This window comes from Rhinolophus sinicus, chromosome 8, assembly GCF_057876585.1.
Source record: "Rhinolophus sinicus isolate RSI-liver-muscle chromosome 8, RSI-T2T, whole genome shotgun sequence".
Taxonomy (NCBI): domain Eukaryota; kingdom Metazoa; phylum Chordata; class Mammalia; order Chiroptera; family Rhinolophidae; genus Rhinolophus; species Rhinolophus sinicus.
This window is the reverse complement of record NC_142508.1, coordinates 61,343,666-61,370,115: the sequence shown is the minus strand read 5'-3', so window position 1 is coordinate 61,370,115 and position 26,450 is coordinate 61,343,666. Positions and strand designations below refer to the sequence as shown.

The 26,450-nt window shown below is 37.0% G+C and overlaps 1 protein-coding gene across 3 annotated transcripts in view; it reads left to right on the top strand.

Moving 5' to 3' along the window:
- HYDIN (HYDIN axonemal central pair apparatus protein) overlaps window positions 1–26,450 on the top strand; it is a 289,372-nt gene that overhangs the window by 25,453 nt on the left and 237,469 nt on the right. For all 3 annotated transcript variants that reach the window (XR_016022033.1, XM_088800246.1, XM_019757602.3), the window contains exons 5-7: window positions 1,665–1,799; window positions 7,269–7,468; window positions 16,422–16,546. Coding sequence is in view for 2 of the 3 variants with exons in the window: in XM_088800246.1 (XP_088656372.1) it covers window positions 1,665–1,799; window positions 7,269–7,468; window positions 16,422–16,546 (460 nt within the window). In the remaining variant the exon portion in view is untranslated. The remainder of the gene's footprint in view (window positions 1–1,664; window positions 1,800–7,268; window positions 7,469–16,421; window positions 16,547–26,450) is intronic.

The following is a 26,450-nucleotide window of genomic DNA, read 5'->3' as shown; positions in this document are numbered from 1 at the left end:
TCTTTCTATCTCAGATAGCCTTCAGATTTCCCTATGGATAGTTTTGGATGGCTTCTCCCACTGTTTATACCTTGTCTCTGTAGTTGCAACTGAGGATGTCTGCTCTATCGTTCTGCCTTTTTCTTCAGAGGTAAATTAAGATTTATTTCAAGAAAAGGTTTTAAATGCCTGAAGATTTCCTTGACATCTAACAATAATGAAAGAAAGAATAAGGTTGGAGGTCAGCATGAAGCACAGTTAAGTGTGAAAAGTAATCACAGGGAGGAAAGCAGCTGAGAGTTGCTAAACTTCAGGTGTAAAGACAAGTAGGAATAGTTACAGAAGTCTAAGAATGTGGAGACAAAGTCTCACTATAAGAACAAAGGGAAAAATAATTAAAGATTATGTAAGAATCCAAGGCAATGGGAAGACTTGCAGTTACATTTAGTACAGCTCATTAAAGGAATCAGTGATGCCTTTCGGAGATCAGTGGGGTGATTTGTGACAGCAAAGGCAGACTCTGGAGAAAAGGGTATATTTAGTTTTTTTTGCTGCAGAACTGTTAGCAAGAGAAGCTCATGGGATGGATAGAAGCTAAAGGGTAGGCATAGAGAAAAAAAAGAACCCCGGTGTTCAGGGTTATGCTCCTAGCCCTCAAGAAGAGATATCCCAAAGACATTAGGACTCTCTCTTAATGTAGAGCTGCCAACCAATTCAGTTTCTTTCTTCCAGTTCTCTCTTTCCCTTTCTACATTACTTTGTGACTCTTGCTCAAGGGTTTCTTGTCTGTTTGTTTTCTGTTTTTAAGGCTTTTAAAAGCAGAGAGGAGCTAGTCTAAAGGGTACTTTGACCACTCCTCCCTGGTGCTAGACAAGAAAGGGTTGTCAGTGAGTGTATATGGGCAAGTCAAGGAGATGGGGCATGCGTAAGTTTTGTTTGTGAAAGGGCACTCAGTTCTAGTGGATAATCCAACACCTCTTGGTAAGCTGCTGCTGGAATGTTGAACCCCAGGAAAGGATGGTTCTCATCTAGGGAAATCTAGTAGCAACGAGAAGACAGATTTCTCTTTGTTCTTGCTTCACAGTAGTGTTTACTTAGGACAATCCCATAGAGAGGGAAGGTGGAGTTAGATCAAGACTTGACTCCAAACACCTTTACTTGGGGAAGCCACAGCACTTAGGGCAAGTGTCTGTTTTTCATCTGTAGAATGGGAGTCGTAATGAAACTCAAAGTTGATTGCAAGGATTAAGTGGCACGTCATGGACAGTGATGGTCCATCGCAGGAGTGCAGTGAGGGTGATTTCTTCTCCCAGAGCACTTCTCAAATGTTGGGGAATCCAGCTTAACTCCGCTGTGTGGGTGGGGTTTTAGCAGTTAGTCTTTGAAGATAGTCACATTTAAATAATAAAAAGAACAAGGACTTGTAATAACAATAAAAATGAGTGATAATAATGTTAATAAAAATTAAAGCTAAAATGCATTGAGTGCTTACTTTGTGTAGGGCACTTGGATAAAGGTAGGTACTGTCATATCCTTTCACAGTTGATGAAACTGAAATTTTTACCTGACTGAGGTCGTGTGGCTGATAAATAGTAGATGGAGATTTCATGTTTAACTACAAAGCCTGTGTGTTTTCTTCTGCATTTTCACATGCACAGTGTCATCACTGTATGTTTTTCTTGCAGATCCCAAGGTTGGTGAAAGTTGTTGAGGAAAGTTCACCTTACTTTAAAGTAATCAGCCCCAAAAATATTGGCCACAAAGTAGCTCCAGGAGTGCCATCCATATTCCGAATCCTCTTTATTCCAGAGGAGAACAAGGTAACAGCAGTGCTGGCAAGAAATTGGTTGAATGCTTGTCACTAGCAGTTTACAATTCTGAACGTTCATGGAGATGGTGGTGTGGGTATATTATTGTTAGTGGTGGTGCTGGTAGTGGTAGTTGTGTCGTTGATGGTTTTGGTGCTGCTGGTGGTGGTAGTGGCATTGGTATTGTTGATGGTATTGGTGGTGGCAGTGCTGATGGTGTTATTGTTGGTGCTGGTGGTGATGGTGAGAGGAGTGGTGAGGGTGGGTGAGAGGAGCGGGTGGCATACCACTGGGAATGAAGAAAGAATTGTCAGAGTGCCGAAGGCTTATATGAGCGCTACGTAGCCAGGATGTAAAGAAGGGTAATCCTGGATGTTCCCCGCCCTGTTTCCTGTGGCACCTACCTCAGCATATTCATATTTGACTATATGGCTAGAAGGACACCAAAAAGGAAAAGGTGTGGTTCAGATGCAATGAGCTGAGACAAAGAATAGGGACTATGCCTTTTTGGAAGTTTGGGGTCCTAGTGAGTTACATCCCTCCTCCCCACATTCTAACTAAACTAGGAAAGATATCCAAGATCCAAATATCTATCACATTATCAGTCTCATTAATGGCAAAGAATGTGGCCAGGACCTGAGGCCAAGACTGGGCTTCCTCCTGCTCTCCAGTGACTAGTAGATAACCAGTCCTTAGTGATGGTCTGACCTAACTGATAGGTCCACCCAAGCACGAGTGAAGATGCTAGAGCTGAGAGCAGAGACCTGCCTGCTCTGCTTACCGTGTCTGTGCACAGGCAGGCTAGAAAGAGCCTGAGTTCAGAGGCCATTTCCCTTTAGTACCACTACAGCTGTGGGGCATCTAGCCCATTGTTCAGCTTTCCTTAGTTGCAGAGATTCCAGTTCTTCACGGGAGGCAGGACCATCTAAGGTGCACTGAGGAAGGAGGCTTCCTCTCCAGCCCTTCTCCAAGAGAACGGAATTGTGGGTTTTCCTCTCTATGAGCCAAAGTGACTGGGACTTGTGAGGAGGGGGAAAGGGGTTTTACCAGCATGATTGAAGGAGCGAGGACAGAAGACAAAGCCTAAAAAGGCATAACAAAATGTCAGGTTATCCATAACACTGATGGTGTATGTGCTGTCCTGTATCGTGCCATTATGGTTGGAATCAAAACAGTGTAATGGAAACGGAGACAACTAGCCTTGAATCCCTGCTTCTCCTTCACTAATACTTATTAGCAGTTGTCAATGTCATTACCAATATTCTTGCTACTATTGTTAATGTTCCAACTTTTTTGGACAGCAAGAATAAGGAACTTAGTGTGGTCTGCCAAGCATGTATCACTGTAGTGAGTGGTTATAAATTCCATTATAATAACAACACTGCTGTGATTATTTTTGCCACTTTGTAATATTACTATTTGTTTCTTGGGTTGTGTGTATGGACCTGTCATTTTGTTTGGGGTAATATTGAAATACATGAAAAAAATCAATAGCTCCAGAAGCAGTCCTTTTTGTTATATGTTATTGAAGTCCTGGTGTTTTCTTGAGGCTCAATACCCTAATGTTAAGTATGAGGAGAATGCTACCTGGATTTAGTTTGGGTGTCAAATTCCTACACTGACGTTTCTTCAGGAAGCTGATTATGAACCTTCATGCAGCTTGAAATATAAAGCTTGCTGGATTTGAGGAGTTGGCTTTCCTTAATTTTTTTCTGTACTGAGGAAAACATGTCTTCTGTTGGATAATTGTTGTCCTATTATTGCAAGTAGTCTGACTGGAAAGAGGATACATGGACCTTTTTGAGGAGGCAGAATGTTCTATGTTGTGATAGGTGTGTGGGTTATATGGATGAATTCATGTGTCACCATTGTACGTTTAATATTTATGCATTCCAATATATCTAAATTCCACCTTAAAAACTATAGAAATATAATATAATAATAATAGAAGTGGGCATGGATGGAAGTATAGACAAAGCCAGAATAACAGAATATTAATAATTGTTGAATCTGGGGGTGGGTACATGGGATTTGTTCTGTTTTCTTTATATGTGATTTAAATTTCCCCTAATGAAAAGCTAAAAGAACAGAGATTTTATTACTGCTTATCTATCCAGCAAGTGAATAATTGAAATGTATTTTAGGTATGTTTTTATTTACTTTGTAAATGTGAAATGCTAACATTTCCATTGAGGACTATTACTTGGTTCTATTTTGTGGCTGCTTATTTTACTCCTAGCTTTTAAATTCCCTCTTACTATTCCATTTCACCAACATTGCATGTCTGTTGGGAAACCCCTAATTAAAATGTAAATGTTGTTTTACTGTTTCTTCTGCTAAATGTTTGAAATTTATCAAAGGCTACATGCCTGTATGAGGAGTCATAGAGTGAGAATAATGGTTACCTAGGAGAAATTTAACTATCTAATTTTGGATACATTAAGACATCTTATTGGATTTGGACTCTAAACTATAATATAGTTTACAGAATTTGTTTTTCTAAGGACATAGTAATTTCTCCTTTTGCTAACTGTCTAAGACCGATGGTGTGTATTTGGGAAGCTCGTGCTGCTAATTTGACTCCTCCTTTTCTTCAAAGACCCTGTTACACTTGCACCATGAGTAGGGCCCCACTCCCAGGAGGTTTTCCAGTCTCTGGGCATCTACATTGAGTCTTCCGGTGGGACAGCCATGCACAGAACGACCAGCTAGTGTTAGCTGTGCTGTCTTTAGTGCTGTTTCAGAATGTAGCAGAGGACTGACTAGAGCCACATTTATTTTAGGAAAAATAAAAGCCCATCTTCTCACTGTGTCACTTCTTCAGTTGGCCAAATTGATAGCCAATGTACATACTTATTTTTCCTCCTTAGCCCCTGCTGATCTGAGCACTCCCCATTCTCATTTACCCTCCTCACATCTGGAGGGTGAGATATGTAAATTGCAGCATGTCACAGCTTAATAAGACAGTCTCCTTTCAATCGGATTTTCAGCACCGATTCAGCACCATTTTTTTCCTGTTATCTATTAATCTGGCTTCCTGGGGACTTAACTTGTTAAGAATGCCAAATACCCAGAAAACAGGTGCAGCAAATTGGCTTTGGCTTTTCTTCTCTCTTCATCTCACACACTTTTAAAAAAGAAGATGGGATATGTTATTAATCTAATAATCCTAGCATACATTTCATGTATGGTAAAAAATATAATAGTCAGTGTTGCCATATAACACTATAAAAGTCTGGAGCTTGGCATTTTTTTTGACCTCTTAAATTTGTATCTTTACCATTAAAAGGAGTATGAAAAATGTTAGGCTTTTGGAGGAAAGCAAAAGTGGGTACTTCCCTGAGCTTAAGGAAACATCTATTTATTGTAGTAGCACCAGAGGGAAGTGGCTTCAGTGGATAAAATAGGAAGTGATGTAATTTTATTGCTCCATTATGTTTTAAGAAAATATCTAATGTGTTGTCCGAATAGTTTTCTCAGTTTGTTACTATGAAATTGAAAAATCGTGGCTCAAGAATAGAAAAATGTCAACATATTTTATGTTATCCAGATATACAACAATAATGAACTGTATGGTATATATTGCCAGTATTTTTAATTAAACTGTAGATATCATAAAATTTCCCTCATGTAGAAACAATTTTTGTTGGCAAAAATGATGACAGTGATTTTGTTTTCTTCCTGCAATCAGCCATCTCTAGTTCTGTCTGGGTCACCCCTCTAAACCTGGTACTTAGTGCAGTGCCTGACACCTGGGAAGTAGTCAGTAAATATTTGTCAAATGAGATAAGTAAAAGTTAATCTCAAGAAAATATAAAGAAGTTTACTTGAGAATGGCCTACAGATAATAAAAGCAAAAGCTTATAAAAAGGGCTCAGAGATCTTTTTGTGTCACGAGTGTATTAGACGTTAACTTTCTTGTCATTTTGACCAGGAGAAAGGTGTCTAAGAGTCTTCTCTAAGAAGAGAGTTTCTCTCCATTTTGTTTCATATTGTTAGGGAAGTCATATCACTAATTTTTAGCTTTCTGGACTTGACCAATATCATTGTATAATAAGGCTAATGATGATGTTGAGAATTCTGTTTATGAAGAGCTCTTGATAGTTTAGTACCCAAATAAAGATATGAAAAATGAATAATATTCTTTCACTTACTCTGCCAGGCCCAGTCCTATGAGCTGGGATTCTTTGAAAAACAGAACAAACTTTGGCCTTCATGGAGCTTATGTTCCACAATGAATAAACCAACAAATATATGATTTAATGTCAGATACTGATACTGACATGATAGAAAATAGAGAGTGATGGGGGTCCTGTTTCCTTCCAATAGGAGGATCAGGGAAGACTTCTTTGATGAGAGAACATTTGAGCAGAGAACTCAATTAAGCCATGCAAATATCCGAGGGAAGATACTTGTCTGGGAGCGGGACCAGCAAGTACAAAGGTCCTGTGACTGAACATGCTTGGCAACAGGGTCAGGGAAGGGCTACATTGAGGATGAGAGTTCTGGTTTTATATCTAATGAGATGACATAAGGAGTGACTTAATTCAGTATTTCTTTTGCATTTAGACTCAGTACTGGGGAAGATACATGCTCAGGGCCTCGGCATTTTTATTTGGGATGGTCAGTAATAGTTTTGCACGAGAGGTAAAATTTAAACTGAATTATTATATATCAGTTAGCTATTGTTGTACAATTACAGACCGCCCCAAAATTCAATGGCTTAAAGTAGTAAACATTTATTATTGCTCACAACACTGTGGTTCAGCTGGTCTTGACGAGGCCTGCTCATGCGTTGGGTAGGCAAGTCTGCTGATCTTGGCATGGCTCTCTCACATATTTGGGGCCAAAAGTTGGTCTGGCATGGCCCTGGCTGGGACACCTGGGCTCCATCTTGCAATAGGCTAGATCAGGCTTGTTTACCTGGCAGTGGCAGGGTTCCACGAGCAAGACCGGAAATGCCCAAAGCTTCCTGAGGCTTCAGCTTGGAACTGGCATTGCGTAACCTCTGCCACATTCCGCTGGGCAAAGCAAGGGCTGGAGAAATAGACTCCACTCTTGATGGAGGAGTGCAAAGTCATATTGTAAAGCGTGTGGGCGTAGAGAGACCCTTATTTGGAGCCATCAGTTTAATGCATGGGCTTGAAGGGTAAATAGGGTTTAGAAAGAGGATGTGTAAACCTCCTCTGATCTAAAGAAAAATGTGCCTTCACTATCCCCCACTTCAGGATAGTGAAGTTTCTAATACCTGAGAAACACATGAAGTATAAGATTTCCAATGGCTTGTCGGTTTTAACGCTTGAACTGTTCTTTCTCGCTCAGAACAGAGTATCTCCTTGAAAGTACATCTGCAATTGTCTTGAGAAGGTTTCACAGAATATATTGTGTTGGTAGATTCCTGGCATATGGCCATATTTCTTGTCCAGTTATCTTGATCATGTTGGTGTTTCCACAGACGATGATTTTACCCTTCTCTTGTAGGATTATGCCCATATGCTGACCTGTGTTACGGAGAGAGAAAAGTTTATCGTACCCATCAAAGCCAGAGGTGCACGAGCCATCCTAGATTTTCCTGACGAGCTGAATTTTTCCACTTGCCCTGTCAAATACAGCACTCAGAAAATTCTGCTGGTACGAAACATTGGCAATAAAGATGCTGTGTTTCACATCACAACTTGCAAGTATGTGTTCCTTTGGCTCTTGGTTTTGATTGATTATAGCTAAGTCTAGACAGCTTAAATAATTTGCTAGAATAGCAGTTGGGGTGGAACTGCTACTGCTTGTTACACCCTTTAGTTGCAAGGCTGGGAGATGTAGGGCAGACTTCCTCTTCATCCCAAGGGGAAACCAGATTTCAGGGTTACCTGTTTGGGTACGGCTGGTTTTCTGAAATGCCGGGTAAGAGTCTTTCTATTTAGCATAGAGAATGGCCCGTGGGAATCTATTAATAAACATATTTGTTTTGACTCTGAATTTTATAATTGGCTGTATTAGTTTTCTACTGCTATGGTAACAAATTACCACAAACGTAGTAGCTGATGTTGCAGTAGGTCAGAAGCCCCACTGGGCTAAAATTAAAGTGTCAGCAGGGTTGTGTTCTCTTCTGGGGGATTAAGGGGAGCCTTTTCCAACTTCCAGGGGCCGCCATATTCCTTGGCTCCTGGTACTCAGTTTTCTCACCTGAAAAATGGGGGAAAGTATAGTAGCCACTTAATAGGGATGTTGTGAGGAATAAATGAATTAATAAATGGAAACTGCTGGTACACAGCAAGTGCTATATAATAAGTGTTTGTTCTTTTATTGTTTCTTCAAATGCTCTACTGCCAGTGTGGGGGGCAGAATAATGGCTCCTCAAACACGTCCACGTCCTAATCCTCTGTCAATGTGTAATATCACATGACAAAGAGGGATTAGAATTGCAGACGTAATTAAGTTTGCTAATCATCTGACCTTAAAATGGGGAAGTTATCCTGGATTATCTGGGTGGGTACAGTGTAATCACAAGGGCCTTTCAAAAAGAAGAGGGAAGCAGAGGAAGGGTTCAGAGTGATGAGAAGGGAGAAGAATTCAGCCTGCTATTCCTGGCTTTGAAGAGGAGAAAACTGAGCAATAGACAAGTTGTATAACTTGTTAAAGAGCACATAGCTAATAAGTGAAGGAGTTAGAGTTTCATCTGATTACTGTGTTTCCCCGGAAATAAGACCTAGCCGGACAATCAGCTCTATTCCGTCTTTTGGAGGAAAAATTAATATAGTCTTATTTTACTATAATATAAGACCGGGTCTTATATATATTAATATAATATAATATAATATAATATAATATAATATAATATAATATAATATAATATAATATAATATAATATAATATAATATAATATAAATAATATAATATAATAAATACCGGGTCTTATATTAATTTTTGCTCCAAAAGACGCATTAGAGCTGATGGTCCGGCCAGGTGTTATTTTTGGAGAAACAGGGTATTTACGGAATAGCTACAGGACAGTAGACACCAGGGGACAATAGAAATGGTGATGAGACAATCCTTGCCCTCAAGAGGAAGAACGATTGTTACGGGACATGAGAATGGTGGCTAATCAGCAGGACCATCACAAGAACGATCAGCTTGGGAAGGTAGGAAACAGGGTCCCGTTCTTTTCTGTGACTAAAAAGAATAGTGTGTATATTGATCTGGATTGTGAGCTCATTTTCAGAAGGGCTTTATCTGTGGAATCATTTGCTGGTTGAAGGACACATCTCTCTAGAAAGGATTAGCATTTTCTTCTGCCTGGTTCACAAAGGTTAGACTAAGTAGATCTACTCTTTTGGTCACTTTTTGGCTGGAGGGGACTGACAGTGCATATTCAAACCCCAAACCTACATAAGACACCTGTCCAGAGTTATGAATCCCTAGAAGACCTTTGTTTTTCCTCTCTCAAAACCAAGACAGACATTTTTCCTTGTGCTGATGGGAGAATGGTTTTGTAGCCCCTCAAGTTTCCCGGGTTTATGTGGGGATTTTGTTTCTAGTCCCCCGACTTGACCACCACAAATGCAGGGATGTTAAAACCCAGGCTTCAAGGCTATGGGAACCCAGGGCAGACTCAGCTAATAGATTCCTCTTTATTTTTGAATTTTGTGGATTTGCCTTATTTGTTTTCATGCTCAGACACACTTTTATGTAAGTTATATTTTATCTAGTCTTTCTAGGTATTTTCTGGAAGAAGAGTTTTTGGGTTCCTCAGTCTGCCATGTTGTAGGCAGCAGGCTGCCATAATGCTGTTGAAAGCACATCCCTTGGGAGGGAATTTGTGTTTATTCTTCCATTTGCCCCAGAAGCATCACTATCACTGAACCATTTCATGGAGATCCAAGTTTCTGTCTGGTATTTCTCCTGGCTGAAAAACTATTTTTAATATTTCTTATAGCACAGGTCTATTGGAAATTCTTTCAGTTTTTATCCAATTTTTTTTATGCAAGCATTTTGCCTTCATTTTTGAAAGATACGTTCTCTACAGTATAGAATTCTGAGTTGACAGTAATACACACATGTGGTTTTTAGTACTTTAAAGCTATCACTTTCTGGTCTTTGGCTTACGTTTTTCTCATGGGAAGTCTGTTATAACTCTTACCTTTGTTCCTCTGTATGTCTTTTTCTTGCACTTCCTTCAAGATTTGGTCTTTATATTTGGTTTTTAGCAGTTTGAATATGATGTGTCTAGGTGTGGGTTTTGTTTTTTGTTTTAAGGAATTTATTTTGCTTTTGTTTTAGTTTTGGTTTCAATCCTGCATGAAGTTCTCTGAATTTCCTGGATCTTCTTTATTTTTGGAAAATCTCAGCCATTAGTTCTTCAGATATTTCCCCTACTCCATCCTCTCTGTTTCCTCTGCTTGTAGGGAAGCTCTGTTTGACACAGGTAAAACAATCTGCGCATGTCCAGTCTCCCGTGTGTGGTGGTGGCAATTGTCCATTTTTAGATTTCAGGCCACTTGTTATGCCTGCAACCTCAGCTCGCTGGTTGGTTGAAGAAAAGTTCTGATTTTGTTGTTTATCTGGATTTTTATTTTCATTGTTAGAGTAGAAGAGACACTTGCCAGCTTTCTTCATCCTAGGTGGAAGCAGGACTCTGAACCACTTTAGATAAATGAACCATCAAAAGCAGTGGAAAAGTTCTTTTGAAAATCAGTGTCTCCTGGTGTTGTCCCTAAGTGCTTAAGTAGCCTTTGTTTGTCATCTTATGGTGAGGCTCATGTATTTGGATTGAAGAAGAAGGAAGCAGATTGTTCAACTGGCTCACCATCATTTAGAAAAAACCCCAAAAAACACCACAGTCTTTTTTGATTTAAAATAAGGCCTTGTGCTTATAAACCACCATCTTTATAATACACATTAAAAATTTCCTGTTACATTGGTATTTTTCCAATGAAAAATAGAATCTACCTAAAGTGGAAAACCAAGTACAGGCAGCATATCTTCCTGGACTATTTGGCTAAAAGTTAAAAACTACACATAAATGGCAATGTCTTTCCATATTACCTTCCTGTAAGGTGAAACAGGAAGGTAATAGTGTGAAGTTGCAGGAAAAGATCTTAAACTTTTCTATCCATATAACTATGAATGTGAATTATTTCCTCCTCATACAGAAACATTTCTAAGGTAAAATGGTGAGCCAATTCAAGGACTAGCCAGGAATCATAAAGACATTAAAAACGTTAGTCCAACATTCCCATTTTACAGATGAAGGAAAGCAGCTCTGAGAAGGGAAATGATTTATCTAAATTCCCCATAAGTTAATAGCAAAACCTGGATTAAAACAAACATGGGCCAGTTCTGGGCTTGTTTACTCTCAGATCTAATCCTCGCTTTTCTCCTGCTCTGCTCAGTATCCTTTTGGGGCTGTATTAGCCCCCTTGGCCTCCTGGGTCAGCTGGATTCTAACTGTATTCTACCAGTGGGTGGCACTAGAAGGAAATTGGAAGGTAGGAAGAAACCAGGGTATTTCTTCTCCCTTTCTGATTTAGGCAGAGTCCCTAGCCAGTGGCTGCATTTTCTCTATGGCTCTAGCTCCTGTTAGACAGGCCTGCCATGGTTCCAACTTCTGCCAGGTACCCAGGATCTGGTGACACTTTCTCCTTTCCTTTTGTCTCCAGCGCAGAGTGGATATGGCTTACTGCTGTTACTAATCCCTGAGCTATCTCACTGTCACTGTCTTAAATTGGGCTTCTCAACTCCCATCTTCTGTGTGTCCAAGTCTGTCAATTAAATTCCCTGTTTGCAAATATTTTCGTTTTCCTGTTTAGGCTCTGCATGAAATAGTCGTTTTATGTTCTTTCCACAAAATGCTTGTTTTTCCAACCATGCTGTCAATTCTGTGAGCTACCTCAAATCCTTCCAGTAAATCCCTTTTTTGTTGAAGTTAGCCAGAGTTGGTTTGTGTTGTGTACAACTGAGAACCCTGTTGGCTACCAGGAGAAAGGATGCAGTTGAATTTGTGGTCACATTGTGTTGAGTCAGAATCTCTAGGGAGATCCATTGACAAGTATCCATTCTCAAAAATACAGAGGTGATTGTCTTGCCCAGACAGGGTTGGAGATCACACTTTTAGTTAATATGATTGTGACTAGACATGACAGAGCAGTGGACATAGTTTGAGAATTTGGAGTCCAAAGCCCAGCGACTACTCTTGGTCTTGGTGCTTTTAGAGTCAGTATACAGTGAGAAACAATATCTCACAAGAAATTGTTTAGAAAACAGATAATATTCTTTTCATTGAAATAATGATGTAATTAATGGTTATGTTTATAAATGGTTAGGTTCATATACATTATAAAAAAATAAAACTTTCTTTACATGTCTATTGCTGCCATTATTAGGTTGGTGCAAAAGTAATTGCGGTTTAAAAGGTTGAAAGTAATTGTGGCTTAAAAGGTTGAAAATAATTGCAAAAACCACAATTACTTTTGCATCAACCTAATAGAATGTGAGCTTTTCAAGTGCAAGGATTGTATCTAACTCTTTTTATTTGTATGTCCCCAGCACCTAGCAAAGTGTCTAGAATAAATAAGTGCTCAATAAATGTTTATAGGATACCTAACCAATAATATATTACAAAGGCAAAGCTACAACTATAAACCTCTACAATAATTTAAAATAAACATGCTCCAAGTACTATAAAATAAGCATAGTGTTTTTTTTACACTAATAAAAGGAGCTGCAATGTCTATAAAATACACAGGGAACATAAATGATTACTCTTCAACTTTATTACAGATTTGACCTAAAATTCTGGTGGATACCAGAATAACTTTGACTATTAAAGTAGGATTAATTTCAGAAGGTGAAATAGAAGGATTAAGAAGCAATTTCAAAATCTCAAGTTAGGAATCAGTTAATAAGAAAGCCTATCTGAAGAAAAAATACTATTCAATATTTAATATAATAAAAACAATATTTAGTCTTCTGCTAAAATACTGAATCACTTTTGGATAGAATAATTTTAGTTCTTAAGAGCAGTTCATAGGGGATTGAACAAAAGTCTTTCAAAATCTTTCTCGTGGATCATGATTTTTCACAAACCCAAGTTCCCTCCCTAATCAAGTATTCGGTATTATGAGGATGTGATATCAAAACCAAACACTTTGGTAGGCAGAGCCAGCCTTATACCCTTGAGGAACAACACCTTTTATCTCTTTGTAAGAGCATTTTCCGATACTTGATATTTTCTAGCCGGTTCAGCCTGTCTGCCTTTAGTAAAATGAAGTATAAAATCAAATTGCAATATTTAAGCGCAAGAACTTAACATACTTTACCCAATTAACATCTGATTTATTGAGAGAGCGTAGGCAGCTCTAAATAGCAATGGCTATTCCAGGTGATTTTCTACATACTGAAGAAATTTAGTGCAACATAAACCCAACCATTAGCACAACAGGAAAGTATCTGTTACCTCTGTATGGAATTCTAGAGGTCCTAGAGAAGGGTCATTTTTTCCCATAGAAAATTAGCTTAGGTTCAGCAATGTAATGCTATCTAATTCACTTCAAAATTGTTCTTTTGCTACCAAGTAATATTTGAAAAGAAAATGAAAGCAATTTCATTTCAGTGTAGGAAGAAAAATATTAGGAACTAGGGAGGCAAAGAAGAAAAAAAGAATAGATTATGTTGTTCCCAAAGCCAGGAAACTGGGCCAGTTCTCAACTCTTCAGGTTCTTACTGAGGTCATCAGGAAGGAAAGGACTTTTGAGACCATGAGACTCCACTTCATCTCCCATGAAGCAGAGATTCTTGAGACACTGAAAGTCCTTCTCTTCTGTTCCACCCAGATGTTATAAAGATTAATTAATGGTTACAGGTACTTTTATTTCCTTCTAAAAGTTTATTGTAATTCAGTTTGACAACTTCTTCTGAGAGGCCTCTGTGAGTAAAGAACTATGCATGGTGTAGTGAGAGACAGAACAGTGAGTGTAACGGTGGCTCCCACCTTCAGGGATAGACAGAAAGAACTTGAACTTGAAGGCAGGTTTCCATCCCAGCTCCACCATGACCTGGTTGAGTAACTTTGGGACAGTCACCTGCACTTTTGGGACATCTGTTTTGTCATGTCTAAAATGCAAATAATCTTCCTCAAGTTTTTCTTTTCTTTTTTTTAAGGACTAAAGGAATTGACATATATATAGTGCCCAGTGTAGCACCCAGCATAGAGTATGTGCTCCTGAAATTTTGTTTGCTTTCCCTTTCCTTTCACCTCAAGAATCTCTAGCTATTGAGAGAGGCAGGCATGAAAACTAACTATAGTACAAGGTGAACTGTGAAGTAAGTGAAAAAGAAAGTGATAGCCTCTGAGAGGAAGGAGACATTATTAATGAGGGAAAATCAGGGAAGGTTGTATTTAAGGGTTGGTTTTGAGTCGGGTTGTGATAAGTGACTTTGGAAGGAGTGTGACATGTGGAAAATGGTGAATATTCCTGTGTGACCCCAGCAGTCTGGAATGTCTATGTGGGGGGGGGGACACAGTCTGGTTGGAAGGGAGAGGAGGTACGGTGCCCGGGGAGGTTATGGGTGAAGAGACTAAAGCCATGACATCCCATCCCATCAACCCTGACTTGGAATGTGACAGGTGTATAGGATATTTGGACAGATGTATGTGTTTACTGAGAGTGCAAAAAGTGTTCCGGAGCAGATTATGTGGGACCTTGAAGGCCTCGGACTTTGACCTTTATTACATAGATTATGAAGACCGCTGCAGGTGTTTGAACAAGAGATGGCTGTGTTATGACCTGTGTGTGTGTTTTACAAAATCTCTAGAGCAGTGTGAAGGATTGAGAGGAGAATTATAAAAACTTAAACTCCTCTAAACACCCAAGATCATCCCCTGGAGCACCTTCCATCTAGGGGCTGCCAGTGAGGGGGAGGTAACAATAGCAACAGCAGAAATAATAACGAACACTTGTTTAGTACTTTCTATGTGCCAGGCGGTGTTCTAAGCACTTAACCTACTCGTATATCAGCTTCATTAGTCCTCATGACAACCTATGAGGTAGGTGCTGTCATTACCTTCATTTTACAGATAAGGAGACTGAAGTTTCAATGATTTGCCCAAGTTCATGGCTGAGCTGGGTTTTAAACTCATTCAGTTGACTCCAGACTAGTAACCACTACCCCATAGTGCCTCTACAGCAATTCCTAGGGTTCATTGGAGGTTTGGTGCTGTAAGTATTGGGAAAGAACAAAGGATAGGAAAAATAGAAGTGAAAGGAGAGGGAAATCCAAACAGAGAGCACCAGAGTAAGTAAACAATCGCCTGTGATGGGAAGCACTAGGGGTCCTGCAATAATAATCTCAGGTACCACCAAGTGCTACCTTTGCCATAAGCTCTGTACCCTCATAGAAGAAAGCTTAGGTTTCCTGAAATTAAATTCATTATCTAGGAGAAGATTTAAGGAATGAACACTCTAAAAAATGGTTGTGATATAATGAAATAATCAGAAACAGCTTAGTCTGCCAGATACGTTGTCTTTGAAAAATTAGCAATTTGAAGAAATGACGTGGACCATGAAAATAATTAAATGGGCTGGGGTTCCTATTTCAAAGGAAAACTCTGTAAATTATTTAAGACACATTCATGATCAGATTTAGCTTCTCTCTGACTACCTCCTTCCAGAGCAATTAAAGGAAACTATTTCCTGTTTCCAAATCCACCCGACCTTCCCATAGTGTCTAGATGCCCCAATTCTATTTTCAAGACACAGAACTTGTCCCCAGTTTGCTTTTCCAAATGCTTTCCACCCATCTCCATCTTACCCTCATTCAGGAGGCTGACCTGTACGGCACAGGTCCTGTGCCTTTGGCTTCCCTCTGGGTCCATTGAGTTAAGCCAATGGGAGTCCCAGCAGGCAATCAGACAGGAGAATGTGAGGTCAGGACATTTTTCTCCCTAGTGTCTTTCCTGTGAGGCCACTTGGGCTGGCTGTCTCTCTTGACTGAAGTGCCCGGCTCCTCATAAGTTAGCATTCTCTTAGAACTCTCGTGGGTTTCAAAACCACTCCTCCCTTGGCTCTAGAGGTGGTAACAGCTCTACTGTTAATACATACGCTTGAGTGTTAGAGTCTTCTCTTGTAGTTCCCCTATGCCCTCCCCCCCCTCCTTTTAAACAGATACTTTGTAAAACTGCCCTCCAATTATCCTTATGTGATTGTGTGATCACTTTACTTTTGGGACTCTGATACATTTTTCCATCATGAAGCCCTCTCTTCTCTGCATGCTCACAAAACTTGATTTTCATCCCTTTGAAGGCACTGTTCTTTTGTAGATTACAGTATTTGCCTAGATATTGTAAGTCTGCCCCTTACTGGAATCAATGAATGTTAAAAGAATGGCTGATTGGCATGGACACAAACAAGAATATTATTACATCATTTAAATTTCTCTTCAACTTGCTGATATATTAATGTTATTTTAACATGACAACTGAAGTTCTTTCACATTAGGGCAAAAAGTCTGCTTTACTATTGTATCACTGAATTATAGTGTCGGGTCTGAGCTGTCTGCAGATCTAGAACTCATGCATCCTCTCCTCCACCCCTCGCACTAGTCAAGAATGTGTTCTGATGGTGTGTCTCATGTGTGTTGCAGGCCTTTCTCTGTAGAGCCGTCTGTTGGAACTCTTAGTGTGGGAGAGTCCATGCAACTGGAAGTGGATTTTGAGCCACAGACTGTGGGAAATCACAGCAAAAGGCTTATTGTGTATTACGACACAGGTATGCATTATTCTTTGTTAAAAGTTCTACATGTTAAGAAAGGTCAGATGGAAAATATGATGAAATAAAATAGGAAGTGGTAATTTTGGCTGCCTTAGAGTAAGCTAATATCCACAAGGTAAAGAACAAAAGAATGAATGCCTCCAACAGAAGTAATGTTAAGGCAAATATAAATCCCACCTGACTGGTTTCTCCAATGCTTGAAAGCCTGAGAAATACACAGCTCAGGGAGGAACATATACCCAGATGTCACACTAGTAGATTGAGGTTATTTATAAATAAATGGAACTTGAAGGTAACTTAACACCCCATGTGTTTTCCATTTGATTTGTTGCTGCATTTGTCTAACATTTTGAAAATGTAAACCCCAGTTCACAATAGTCTTGTGTGTGCCCACTAGTCTATGAGTATGTATCATCCAGTTACTTGAATTGTTAGAATGTGCCAATATCTTACTTAACATTTTACTTAAATATAGGACTGTGACTTGCCACTAGCATTTTCTTGAAAATTATACATTTTCATGATTGCATAATCATGAAAATTATACATTGTTTTTGCAAGTATTTAATTGATGGTCATGTATACTCCATGTACATCATACAAGTCTCCAAAGTTGGTTTTCAAATTAATATTTTACCACTGTCATATTTCGTAATTTTTCTCATTTCCTTCTCACTTTTTTTACCCATTTCATGTTGATCTACCCTGATTCTCTGCCTCAGAAGGGCATTGGAGGGAGAAAACAGAAGTGCACAGCCAGGGAAATAGCAACAAATGACAGCTCAGAGTTGCTGGTTTTGTGAATGTGTATCTGAACAGGATAATTCAAGCCTTTGCCTAAGGACACGTGGTTAAGTGATCATGGCTCCACACTGCGCTCACAGAATGACAACACATAACCAGTGGCACAATCTATATTTCTTTTCTGTTAGTGTTGGCCATATTTCACTGGCTGCTAGCAAGAGAAACTGAACCTGAACTAGCTTAAGCAAGGGGGGGGAAGTTTTGACCCACGTAACCCAACAGTGGAAGGTTAAAAGCACAGCTTATAATACATCAGGGATGTCGATTTTTCCAAAGTAGTGGTGCCATTTTACACTCCCACCAACAAAGCGTGAGAGTTCCAGTTGCTGCACGTCCTCACCAACGCATAGTGTCTTTGTTTACTTTAGACATACTCATGCTATAAAGTGATGTCTTCTAGTGGTTTTAATTTTCATTTCTCTAATGATTAATGATGTTGAGCACCTTTTCGTGTGCTTACTAGCCATTCATATATCTTTTTAAATGAAGTGTCTGTTCAAGACTTGTTCATTTTTTCAGTTGTTTTTCCTTTTGTTATTAATTTGTAAGAGTACTTTATAACTCGATGTTCTCAATACTAATCATTTGTCAGATATATGTATTGTAAATATTTTCTTTCAGTCTTTAGCTTGCCTTTTCGTTTCCTTAGTGATACATTTTGACGAGCAGAAATTTTTAAATTTGATGAAAGTCACATTATCAGTTTTTTTTTTACGATTAATGATTTTTGCCTTCTTGTTAAGAAATATTTGCTTTCTTCAAGATCATGAACATATTCTCCTATATTTACTTTTAGAAGTGTAATAGTTTTAGCTTCTAGGTTAATTAACGATTGATCTTTGATTTCACTTTTGAGTATGTGTGAAGTAGGGATCCTGTTTCTTTTTTTCCCTCATATGGATTATTGACTCTTCTCCATTTTATTGTTGTGTTTGGAATTCCAATTACTCTATTACTCAATCTATTACTACTCTATTATTTGTTCCTTTTAACCTTTATTTTATGTATTCCATTCTTTGTCTCTATAGACTTCTCTTGATACTTTCTTCTTATTCATTCAATAATTTCCTCTTCAGTGAAGTCTCATCTGAGTTTTAATTTTTCAATTATAATTATTTTCATTTCAGAAATTTTATTTGATTCTTATTAAATCAAATTGCTCTCTACTCTTTTATTTTTCAAGTTTTCCTTTTGTTTCTTAAATATATTAAACATATTTATATCTTGTCTCTGATAATTCAAATATATTAAGTCTGCTTATTTATTTAGTTTCCTATTTATTGTTTCTGACAGTTTTCAACCATGGTATCTGTAGAGGAGGAAAAATATCTTTTCCCTATACCCTTCTAAGTTTTTGGCTGGGCCCTTGTAACAAAAGACAGACTAATAAGAGAATAACATACACATTTATTTAATGTAACTTTTATGTGACATGGAGCCTTCATGAGGAAATGATGGCCTGAAGAAGTCATTTGGGAATTTTCTTGTTTTATTTATTTTTTTATTGATTTCTAGCTGAGTTCCACCAGTGATTGAAAACAAATTCTATATGATTTCTGTTCTTGAAATTAGTTGAGACTTACATTATGGCCCAGAATGTGTTCCATTTTGGTAAATGAGCCCTGTGCATTTGAAAAGCGAACAAGTTCCATAAAGATCAATTAAGTCAAGTCTGTTAATCATGTTGTACAGTCTACATCTCTACTGATTTTTTCCTCCTTTTATTAGTTATTGGAAGATGTTATTAAAATCTACAACTATGAGTACAGATTTGTTATTTCTCTTTTGTGCTTTCAATTTTCATTTTACATATTTTGAGACTACAATACTTGGTGTGTACACATTTAGAATTATTATAACTTCCTGTTGAGTTAATCATCTTATCATTATGAAATGTCTTTTAATTGTTAGTAAGATTTCTGACATTAAAATCTACTTGATCTGGTATTTGTATAGTACAGCAGCTTTCTTTTGATTGGTGTGTGGATAATATATTCTGTTCATCCTTTTCCTTTGGACTTTTCTGTGTCCTCATATGTCAAGTGTGACATTTGGAAGCATCACCAGGTTGTTGTTTTTTAATCCAGTCTGAGAATCTTCGTCTTTTAATTGTACTATTCAGTCCTTTCATGTTGAATGCAATTACTGATATATTTGGGTTTGAACCTTCTGTTAGACTGTGAAGTAATTGTTACCATTATGGGGAAATTATTAGCTGAATTTCAACAAAATCCTTTATGGTATTTGTGCTAATAGTGGATGAAAGCAGGAAAAAAAAAACGAGTGCTAATAAACTCAGTCAGTTTCTTACATTTCTTCCATCTGGTTCTCCATGTCTTTGGTATCATTTTTGTTTGTAATGTGTTGTGTTTGTTTATGTTTTATGTCAGCCCCTAAAAATAAGTATTGGAAAAAATGTGGCCTTAGAGTTACCTTTGAGTCACTGTATCACAAGGTTTTGAACCAAGAGTTTAAAAAAGAATGAAGCATGGTCATTCTTTTTGCTCTCCCTAAATAATTAATTGTTGAAAAATATATTAAATTATCTTTCAAATATTGTTTATCTTTATCTCATCCTTTTAAATATTTTAGGTTGTATTTTTAATACATTTGACATATGAGTACTCTAGTATATGTGTATAATTTACAAACAAACACGTCTACATATATTGGAGGTATACTGTCAAAAATTTTTATTTGGTTGAATTTCATTAGTGGAAAACAGTAATGACTGCCTAAACACAGTTAATCATGCAGGCTTTTCAAGCAGCCATGATCATTAGCTTCTCATCTCCCTAAATAAGCATCTGATTGAACTTTCTGCAGCTGTTTGAAGTATTAATTGATTTAAGGAGGGAAATTGATTTAAGTATGGGTTTTTCTTCATACTTCCTCAAACAGTGTTCTAGAAGGAGGAGCATTGCTACTCCTCCGCGGGAAATACTCAATCACATTTCTAACAGTTGTTTTTATTCCCTTCAGTTGCTAGTCCTCCCCTGGATATATTCTTTGTTACATGCAACCAGGAGATTTTGCTTTTTTCAACAGAACCAGTGTTCTAGCAATTAAGGATACTGAGTGTAAATTTCACCAATATCTAATATTTCACTTGTTAACATTTTTCTGAACCAGATCTCTTCCCGTGTGTCCTTCTGTAGTGAAATCAAGTTTGTTTAGGCAATTGATTTGACCCTAGAAATGATTTAGTTACCTTTTCAGTTAGTCTGAAACTGTGAAAGAACCACAGTGATTTTATACCTTTGACAAGCAAATCCCTCCAGAAGAGATTAAAAAATACAATTGCTCAAGACTACATTGGTAACAACCAAGCCAAACAAAATTCAAAACAAAACAGATAATGAATAAACTAGTTTTATCATCTCAATAAAACTGAGAAGTAAAAATATTTGACTATTAAGACTCAAACAGATGGTTTAATTGCTTAAGTTTTGGACTTTTCAACTGGGTATTGAGAAACATTACATAATCTAAGGGTTCAGAGAGATATTAGTATTCAGAACAGGCTTTAAAAAGATAGACTGAATTGCCCCCCACAATTCATGTGTTGAAAGTTCTAACCTTCAATATGACTGCATTTGAAGATAGTGTCTCTAAGGAGGTAATTAAAGTTAAATGAGGTCATAAGGTTGGGATCCTAATCCAATAGGACCCGTGTCTTTTTAAGAAGAGGTAGATCAGAAGTAGGCCTGCACAGAGAAAGGCCATATGAGGTCACAGCAGGAAGGCAGCTGTCTGCAAGCCAAGCATGGAGGTCTCAGCAAAAATCAACACTGCTGGCACCTCGATCTTGGATTTCCAGCCTCCAGAACTGTGAGAAAATAAATTTCTGTTGTTTAAGCTAAAAATAAAAAAGAACAAATGAGAGAGGCATGGTTGTTGAACTGTTGGTTACTTGAATGAGCACTAGAAGTAAGAGCATAGCAGTTTTTTTTTTCAGTGCCTGGTGAGGTTGCTGTCATCTTAGAGGTGACATTAGCCACTGGCATAATCAGGCTATAGAGCTAATGCTCTTATTCAGCATTTTTAAAAGTATTGTGTCTCTAACTGAAGAGGAGATATTTCAATTCAGGAGTCAGAAGTTGGCAAGTAGGCTTTTTCCCTAAAGGTGTGGTGATGTATTATTATTAAATATACAAGCAATCATAATTTAGTACTTCAAAGGGCAGCTTCATGGTCATTTATCTATTTTGCTCTGATTAACCATAAACAAATTCTTTTCCTCCCAAAAGCCAAACAAGGAATACCAAAATATAATATAGTAAGTGAGTGTGATATGATAGCTTGAAGCTGCTAAATAACACATATCTGAGTACACCTACACACACTTACCTGTATGACCTTTGTTTGAATTATGTGATTATTATTAATGTGTGTTGTTATAATTAGAAAATCTAACAAAACATAGTTATTATAAAAGAAGCAGACATTTTAACATGGCTTAGAGGCAATGTAAATATTCCTTGATCTAGTCTTCTTTTCCGTTTTTTATTCCATAGCTTAGGATAGGGAATAGCAGGAGTTAGGACACCTGAATGGTCAGGGATTGTTTAGGGAAGTGGAATGAGGTTTCCGTAAATTACACAGGAAGTAAAGACTCTCAAGTCCTTAGGTGTTAGAATTTAAAGGGACATTAGAGGACATCTCTTTAATTACCTTTATGGTAGAGATCGGTGAACTGAGGCCTAAAGACATTAAATACTAACTGTACACCTGAGTAAAGCTGGAACTTGAACCCAGGTCTTCAGCACCCTTTCTGAGGCCAGCACCCTTTTTATAATCCCACAATGCTTTTCATGCAAATTATAATACCAATTTTGGCATTGCCACTGATGTGCTGGGTGAGCTAAGTCAAGTCCCATAATTTGTTTCCTGGATCTTTCTGAAGAAGTTTGATTCACCAGTTCACTTGACTGGTGAATTTGACACTGCTGTGACCAAGAGATGAGAAGCACTCACTCTATTCATCAACTTATTAGTTCCCCAGGGAATCTAGGGCTCCACTCATATATTTTATTTACTGTCCTCTGCTGTCTGAAAGTACTGAAACCACAGTATGAAATGTATTGTGTATATAGCTGGCTTCATATTTTTGGTAAAATTAGTTTTGTTCATATTTGTTTTTGCTAGATTGATAGTAGCAAAACTGGCAAGAGGTAATGAGACCTTCCACAAAATACATCTTTACTAGGACATAATAAATGACGGTGGCTAACCTCATCTACAGTGATTGCATCATTCAATCCCAGAAACCCCAAAGGAACTGGTGTGGGAACAGGTGCTTCAAGGACGCAGAAATGCTGAGGCCCAGCATTTTGTAGGCATAACACACCTTCCATCCTACCAGTCTTCTAAGTAGCTAGGGGCTGGAGACCCTTTTAAGGTTTTCTTCAGGAAAGTGGGTGTAAAACGCAAGTACTTCAACAACTGTAGGGACAAGACAAGAGTTATTGTTCCCTTGACTTTGCGGATATGATGACTTTTGGAAGATGGAGGAAAAAAAACAAATATTAAATAGTTCTTGAAAAGAATATAGTGGCTCTTGCTGTATTTCTGGGAAGGAACAGTTTTGCTGTAAGTAACTCAAGTTGATGATATTAATCTCTCTGATCCCTAGATTTGTGTGAAATAAGTAAGCCCTTGGATATTTTTCTCGATGAGTTTTTCAACAATGAAATGTTTCAACTAACCACAAAAGCACAGACATAATATAATCAACAACTATTATATTGAACACATCTCAACATTTTGCTATATACACTTCTTTTAGATGTTTTATTTTATGGATAACTGAACTGATTATAGATTTGAAGTCACCTTGTTACTCTTTCTTGATCTAATTCCCATGTCTTAGTCCTCAGAAGAGCAGTAATTGGGTGCATTTTTATGCTATTTGAACATATTTACTTATCCATAAGCATTGTATGCTATTGTCTCAAGTAGTTTTAAACTTCACATAAATGGTATTGTACTGTATGTACCATTTTTCAACTTGACTTATTCGTTTAACATTATGTTTTAAAGATTTGAACATATAGATACATATAGCTCTGATTTATTTTAACTTATGCAAATATTCCAGTCTGTGAAAATACTATAATTTATCTATTCTCCTATTGAATATTAGGATATTCCTAGTTTTTTGCTATTAAAATCAATGCTATAATGAGTAGCTTTATATATGTCTTCCTGTGCAGCTGTGTGAGATATTCCCTAAGGCTAAATATCTAGAAGTACAATTGCTAAGTTATAGGGCAAATGAATCTTGAGTGTTACTGATACTAAATTGATTAGTCAAGTAGTTGTACCAATTTGTATTTCCATCAGTAGTATGTCAAATTCTTGTTTTTCCACATTCTTGCCAATATACTGCTGAAGCAGTATTGTCAAACTGTTTGATTTTTGTTAATCTGATTGTTATGGAAAGGTATTTTATTTTAATTTCTCTCATTATTAGTACTATTACAAGTTTCCTGAGGCCCTATAATCCTTTTTTACATTTTAAAGTATTAGATAAGTAATGTATTCGTATGTTCAAAAATTAAAGCAGTATTTGAAAGTATTGAAAGGTGTTATTTCCACCCTACCTCATTCTCTTCAACTTGCTCTCATTTTACTGGTTTCTTGTATATCCTTCCAAAGTTTTTATGCAAATAGATGCAAACAGGAACACTCGTACGTGTTCTTATATTCCCCCTACATACTCAAATACCATACTCTGTAATTGTTATAAACCTTGCTTTTTCTACTTAATCATATATCCTGGAGATCTTTCCATATCTCTGTATACTTTTTCATACCTGCATAGTATTCCACTTTAAGGTGTAGCACAAATTATTTAGCTGGCCTTCTGTTTGGTACATCAGCTGTTTCTACTCTATTATTATTAAGACAATATTGTAATGAATACCTTTGATCTTGTTCTGACTCATCTATAGAATGAATTCCTAGAAGTGGGCCAGATGATAATAGTTTTATAATTTTGATAGGTATTTTGATCTGTATCACCAAATTCACTCCATGGAGTGGGGAAGAATGGTACCATTTTGCATTTCTACAGTAGTGTACGAGAGTGCCTTCTCCCCAGTCTTGACAACAGATTATGTTCTCAAACTTCTATTTTGTTTTGCCTATCTAATGGGGGAAAATAGTATATAAATGTATCTTCAGTTGTATTTTTTTTATTATGAGTGAAGTTGAGCATCCATTAATGCATTGTATTATATTTCTTTTTATGCAACTCTATCCCATGCTTCTATTGGATTGTCTTGTTGATTTCCAAGAGCTATTTATATATTTGGGTATTTAATTCCTTTGCTCAGGTACAAGTTGCAAATATCTTACCCAGTTTTTCTTTATGAATTTTTGTGCCATGTGGAATTTCTTTTTTCATTTTTATGTAATCACTTTTCTTAATTTTTTTAGAGGGATCTGGATTTTGAGTCACAGAGAATTTTCCCTTTAAAGTTATGTAAAAGTTTTCCTGTCTATTGTTCTAGTTTTATGGTTTCATATTGAACATATAAATATTTAATTCATTTGGCTTTTATTCTGATGTTGTTTTTCCATATGGCTACCAAGTTGTCCCAATAGTACTTTGTTTTTTTTTTAAACAAAGTTCATCATTACACCGGTGATTTGAGATGCTGCCTTGATAATATAATAAATTCTAATATGTGTTTGAGTCTGTTTTGATTTTTTATTCCATTCCACTCATTGATCTGTCTCTTTATGCTGTTTTAATTATGAGACTTTATACTATGTTTTAATTCTGTCAGTTCTTATTTTATTGTTTTTTTAATAAAAAACATGTTTTGGATTTTGTTAGATTCTTTTTCAGCATCAGTGGAGAAGATCATATAATTTGTCTCCTTATATTTATACTGTATTAATAAATATTCTAATAGTGAACCAGCTTTCATTTCTGAAATAAGTTCTACTTGGTTGCAAAATATCATTCTTTTAATGTGCTGGTGAATTATGATTGCTAATATTTTATTTAGGATTTTACATTGATATTCATAAGTGTAATAAGCCTACATATTGGCCTATATGTTTTCTTTGTTAGGGTATAATAACAATGTTATACTGAAAATTCAATGTTGGAAATGAAGAACTAATTGTGTTAGTTTAACAATAGAATGGGTACTGCAGAAGACAGGATTAGTGAACCTGAAGACAGGTCAATAGAAAATACCAAACTGAAGCACAGAGAGAAGTAAAGAAGAATGGGAGGAAAAAAGAACCAAGAGCAAAAGCCATGTGAATTGTGAGACACAGTCAAAATGTCAACATATATGTAATTGGAGTCTTAGAAATAGAGGAAAGAATGGGGTAAAAAAAATATTTTAAGAGATAGTGTCTGAGAATTTTCCAAAAGTGATGAGTGATATTAATCCAGGGTTCACAAAGCTCAGCAAATCCTTGGTGGTAGAAATACTGAAAACCAAAGCAAAGAGAATATTATGAAACTGGTCAGAGAAAAAAGACACATTACCTTAAAAGGCACACTAATAATCCTGATGGCAAACTTTTCAGCTGAAATTATGGAAGCCAGAAGACATTACAATGACATTATTCAAGTGTTGGGGGAGGGGGGAGCTAATTTAGAATCTTTCACCCATTGAAAATATCCTTAAAAAGTGAGGACAAAATAAAGATATTTTTAGATTAAAAAAAAAGCTGAAACATTATAGAATTCTTTGTTGGCATTGTTTTCCCTTATAGTGAAGAAGATATTTCATTGTTTTTTAGTTTCCATTGTTTCAGTTGAAAAGTTAGCTGTAATTCTAACCATGGGTTCTTTGAAGATAATGTCTTTTTCCTTCTGGCTACTTTTAGGATTTTTTTCTTTGTCTTTGATTTTCTGCAGTTTCACTGTAATATATTTATGTATGAATTTATTTTAATTTATCTTACTTGGTATTCTTTGGGCTTTTAGAAATGTGAACTGATGCCTTTAATGAACCCTAGAAAACTCTTAATCATCATTTCTTGAAATACTGTCTTTGCTTCATTATCTGTTTCCTTTCTGAGCTTTACACTATCTCACTCCATCTGCCTAATCTTTTACCCATTC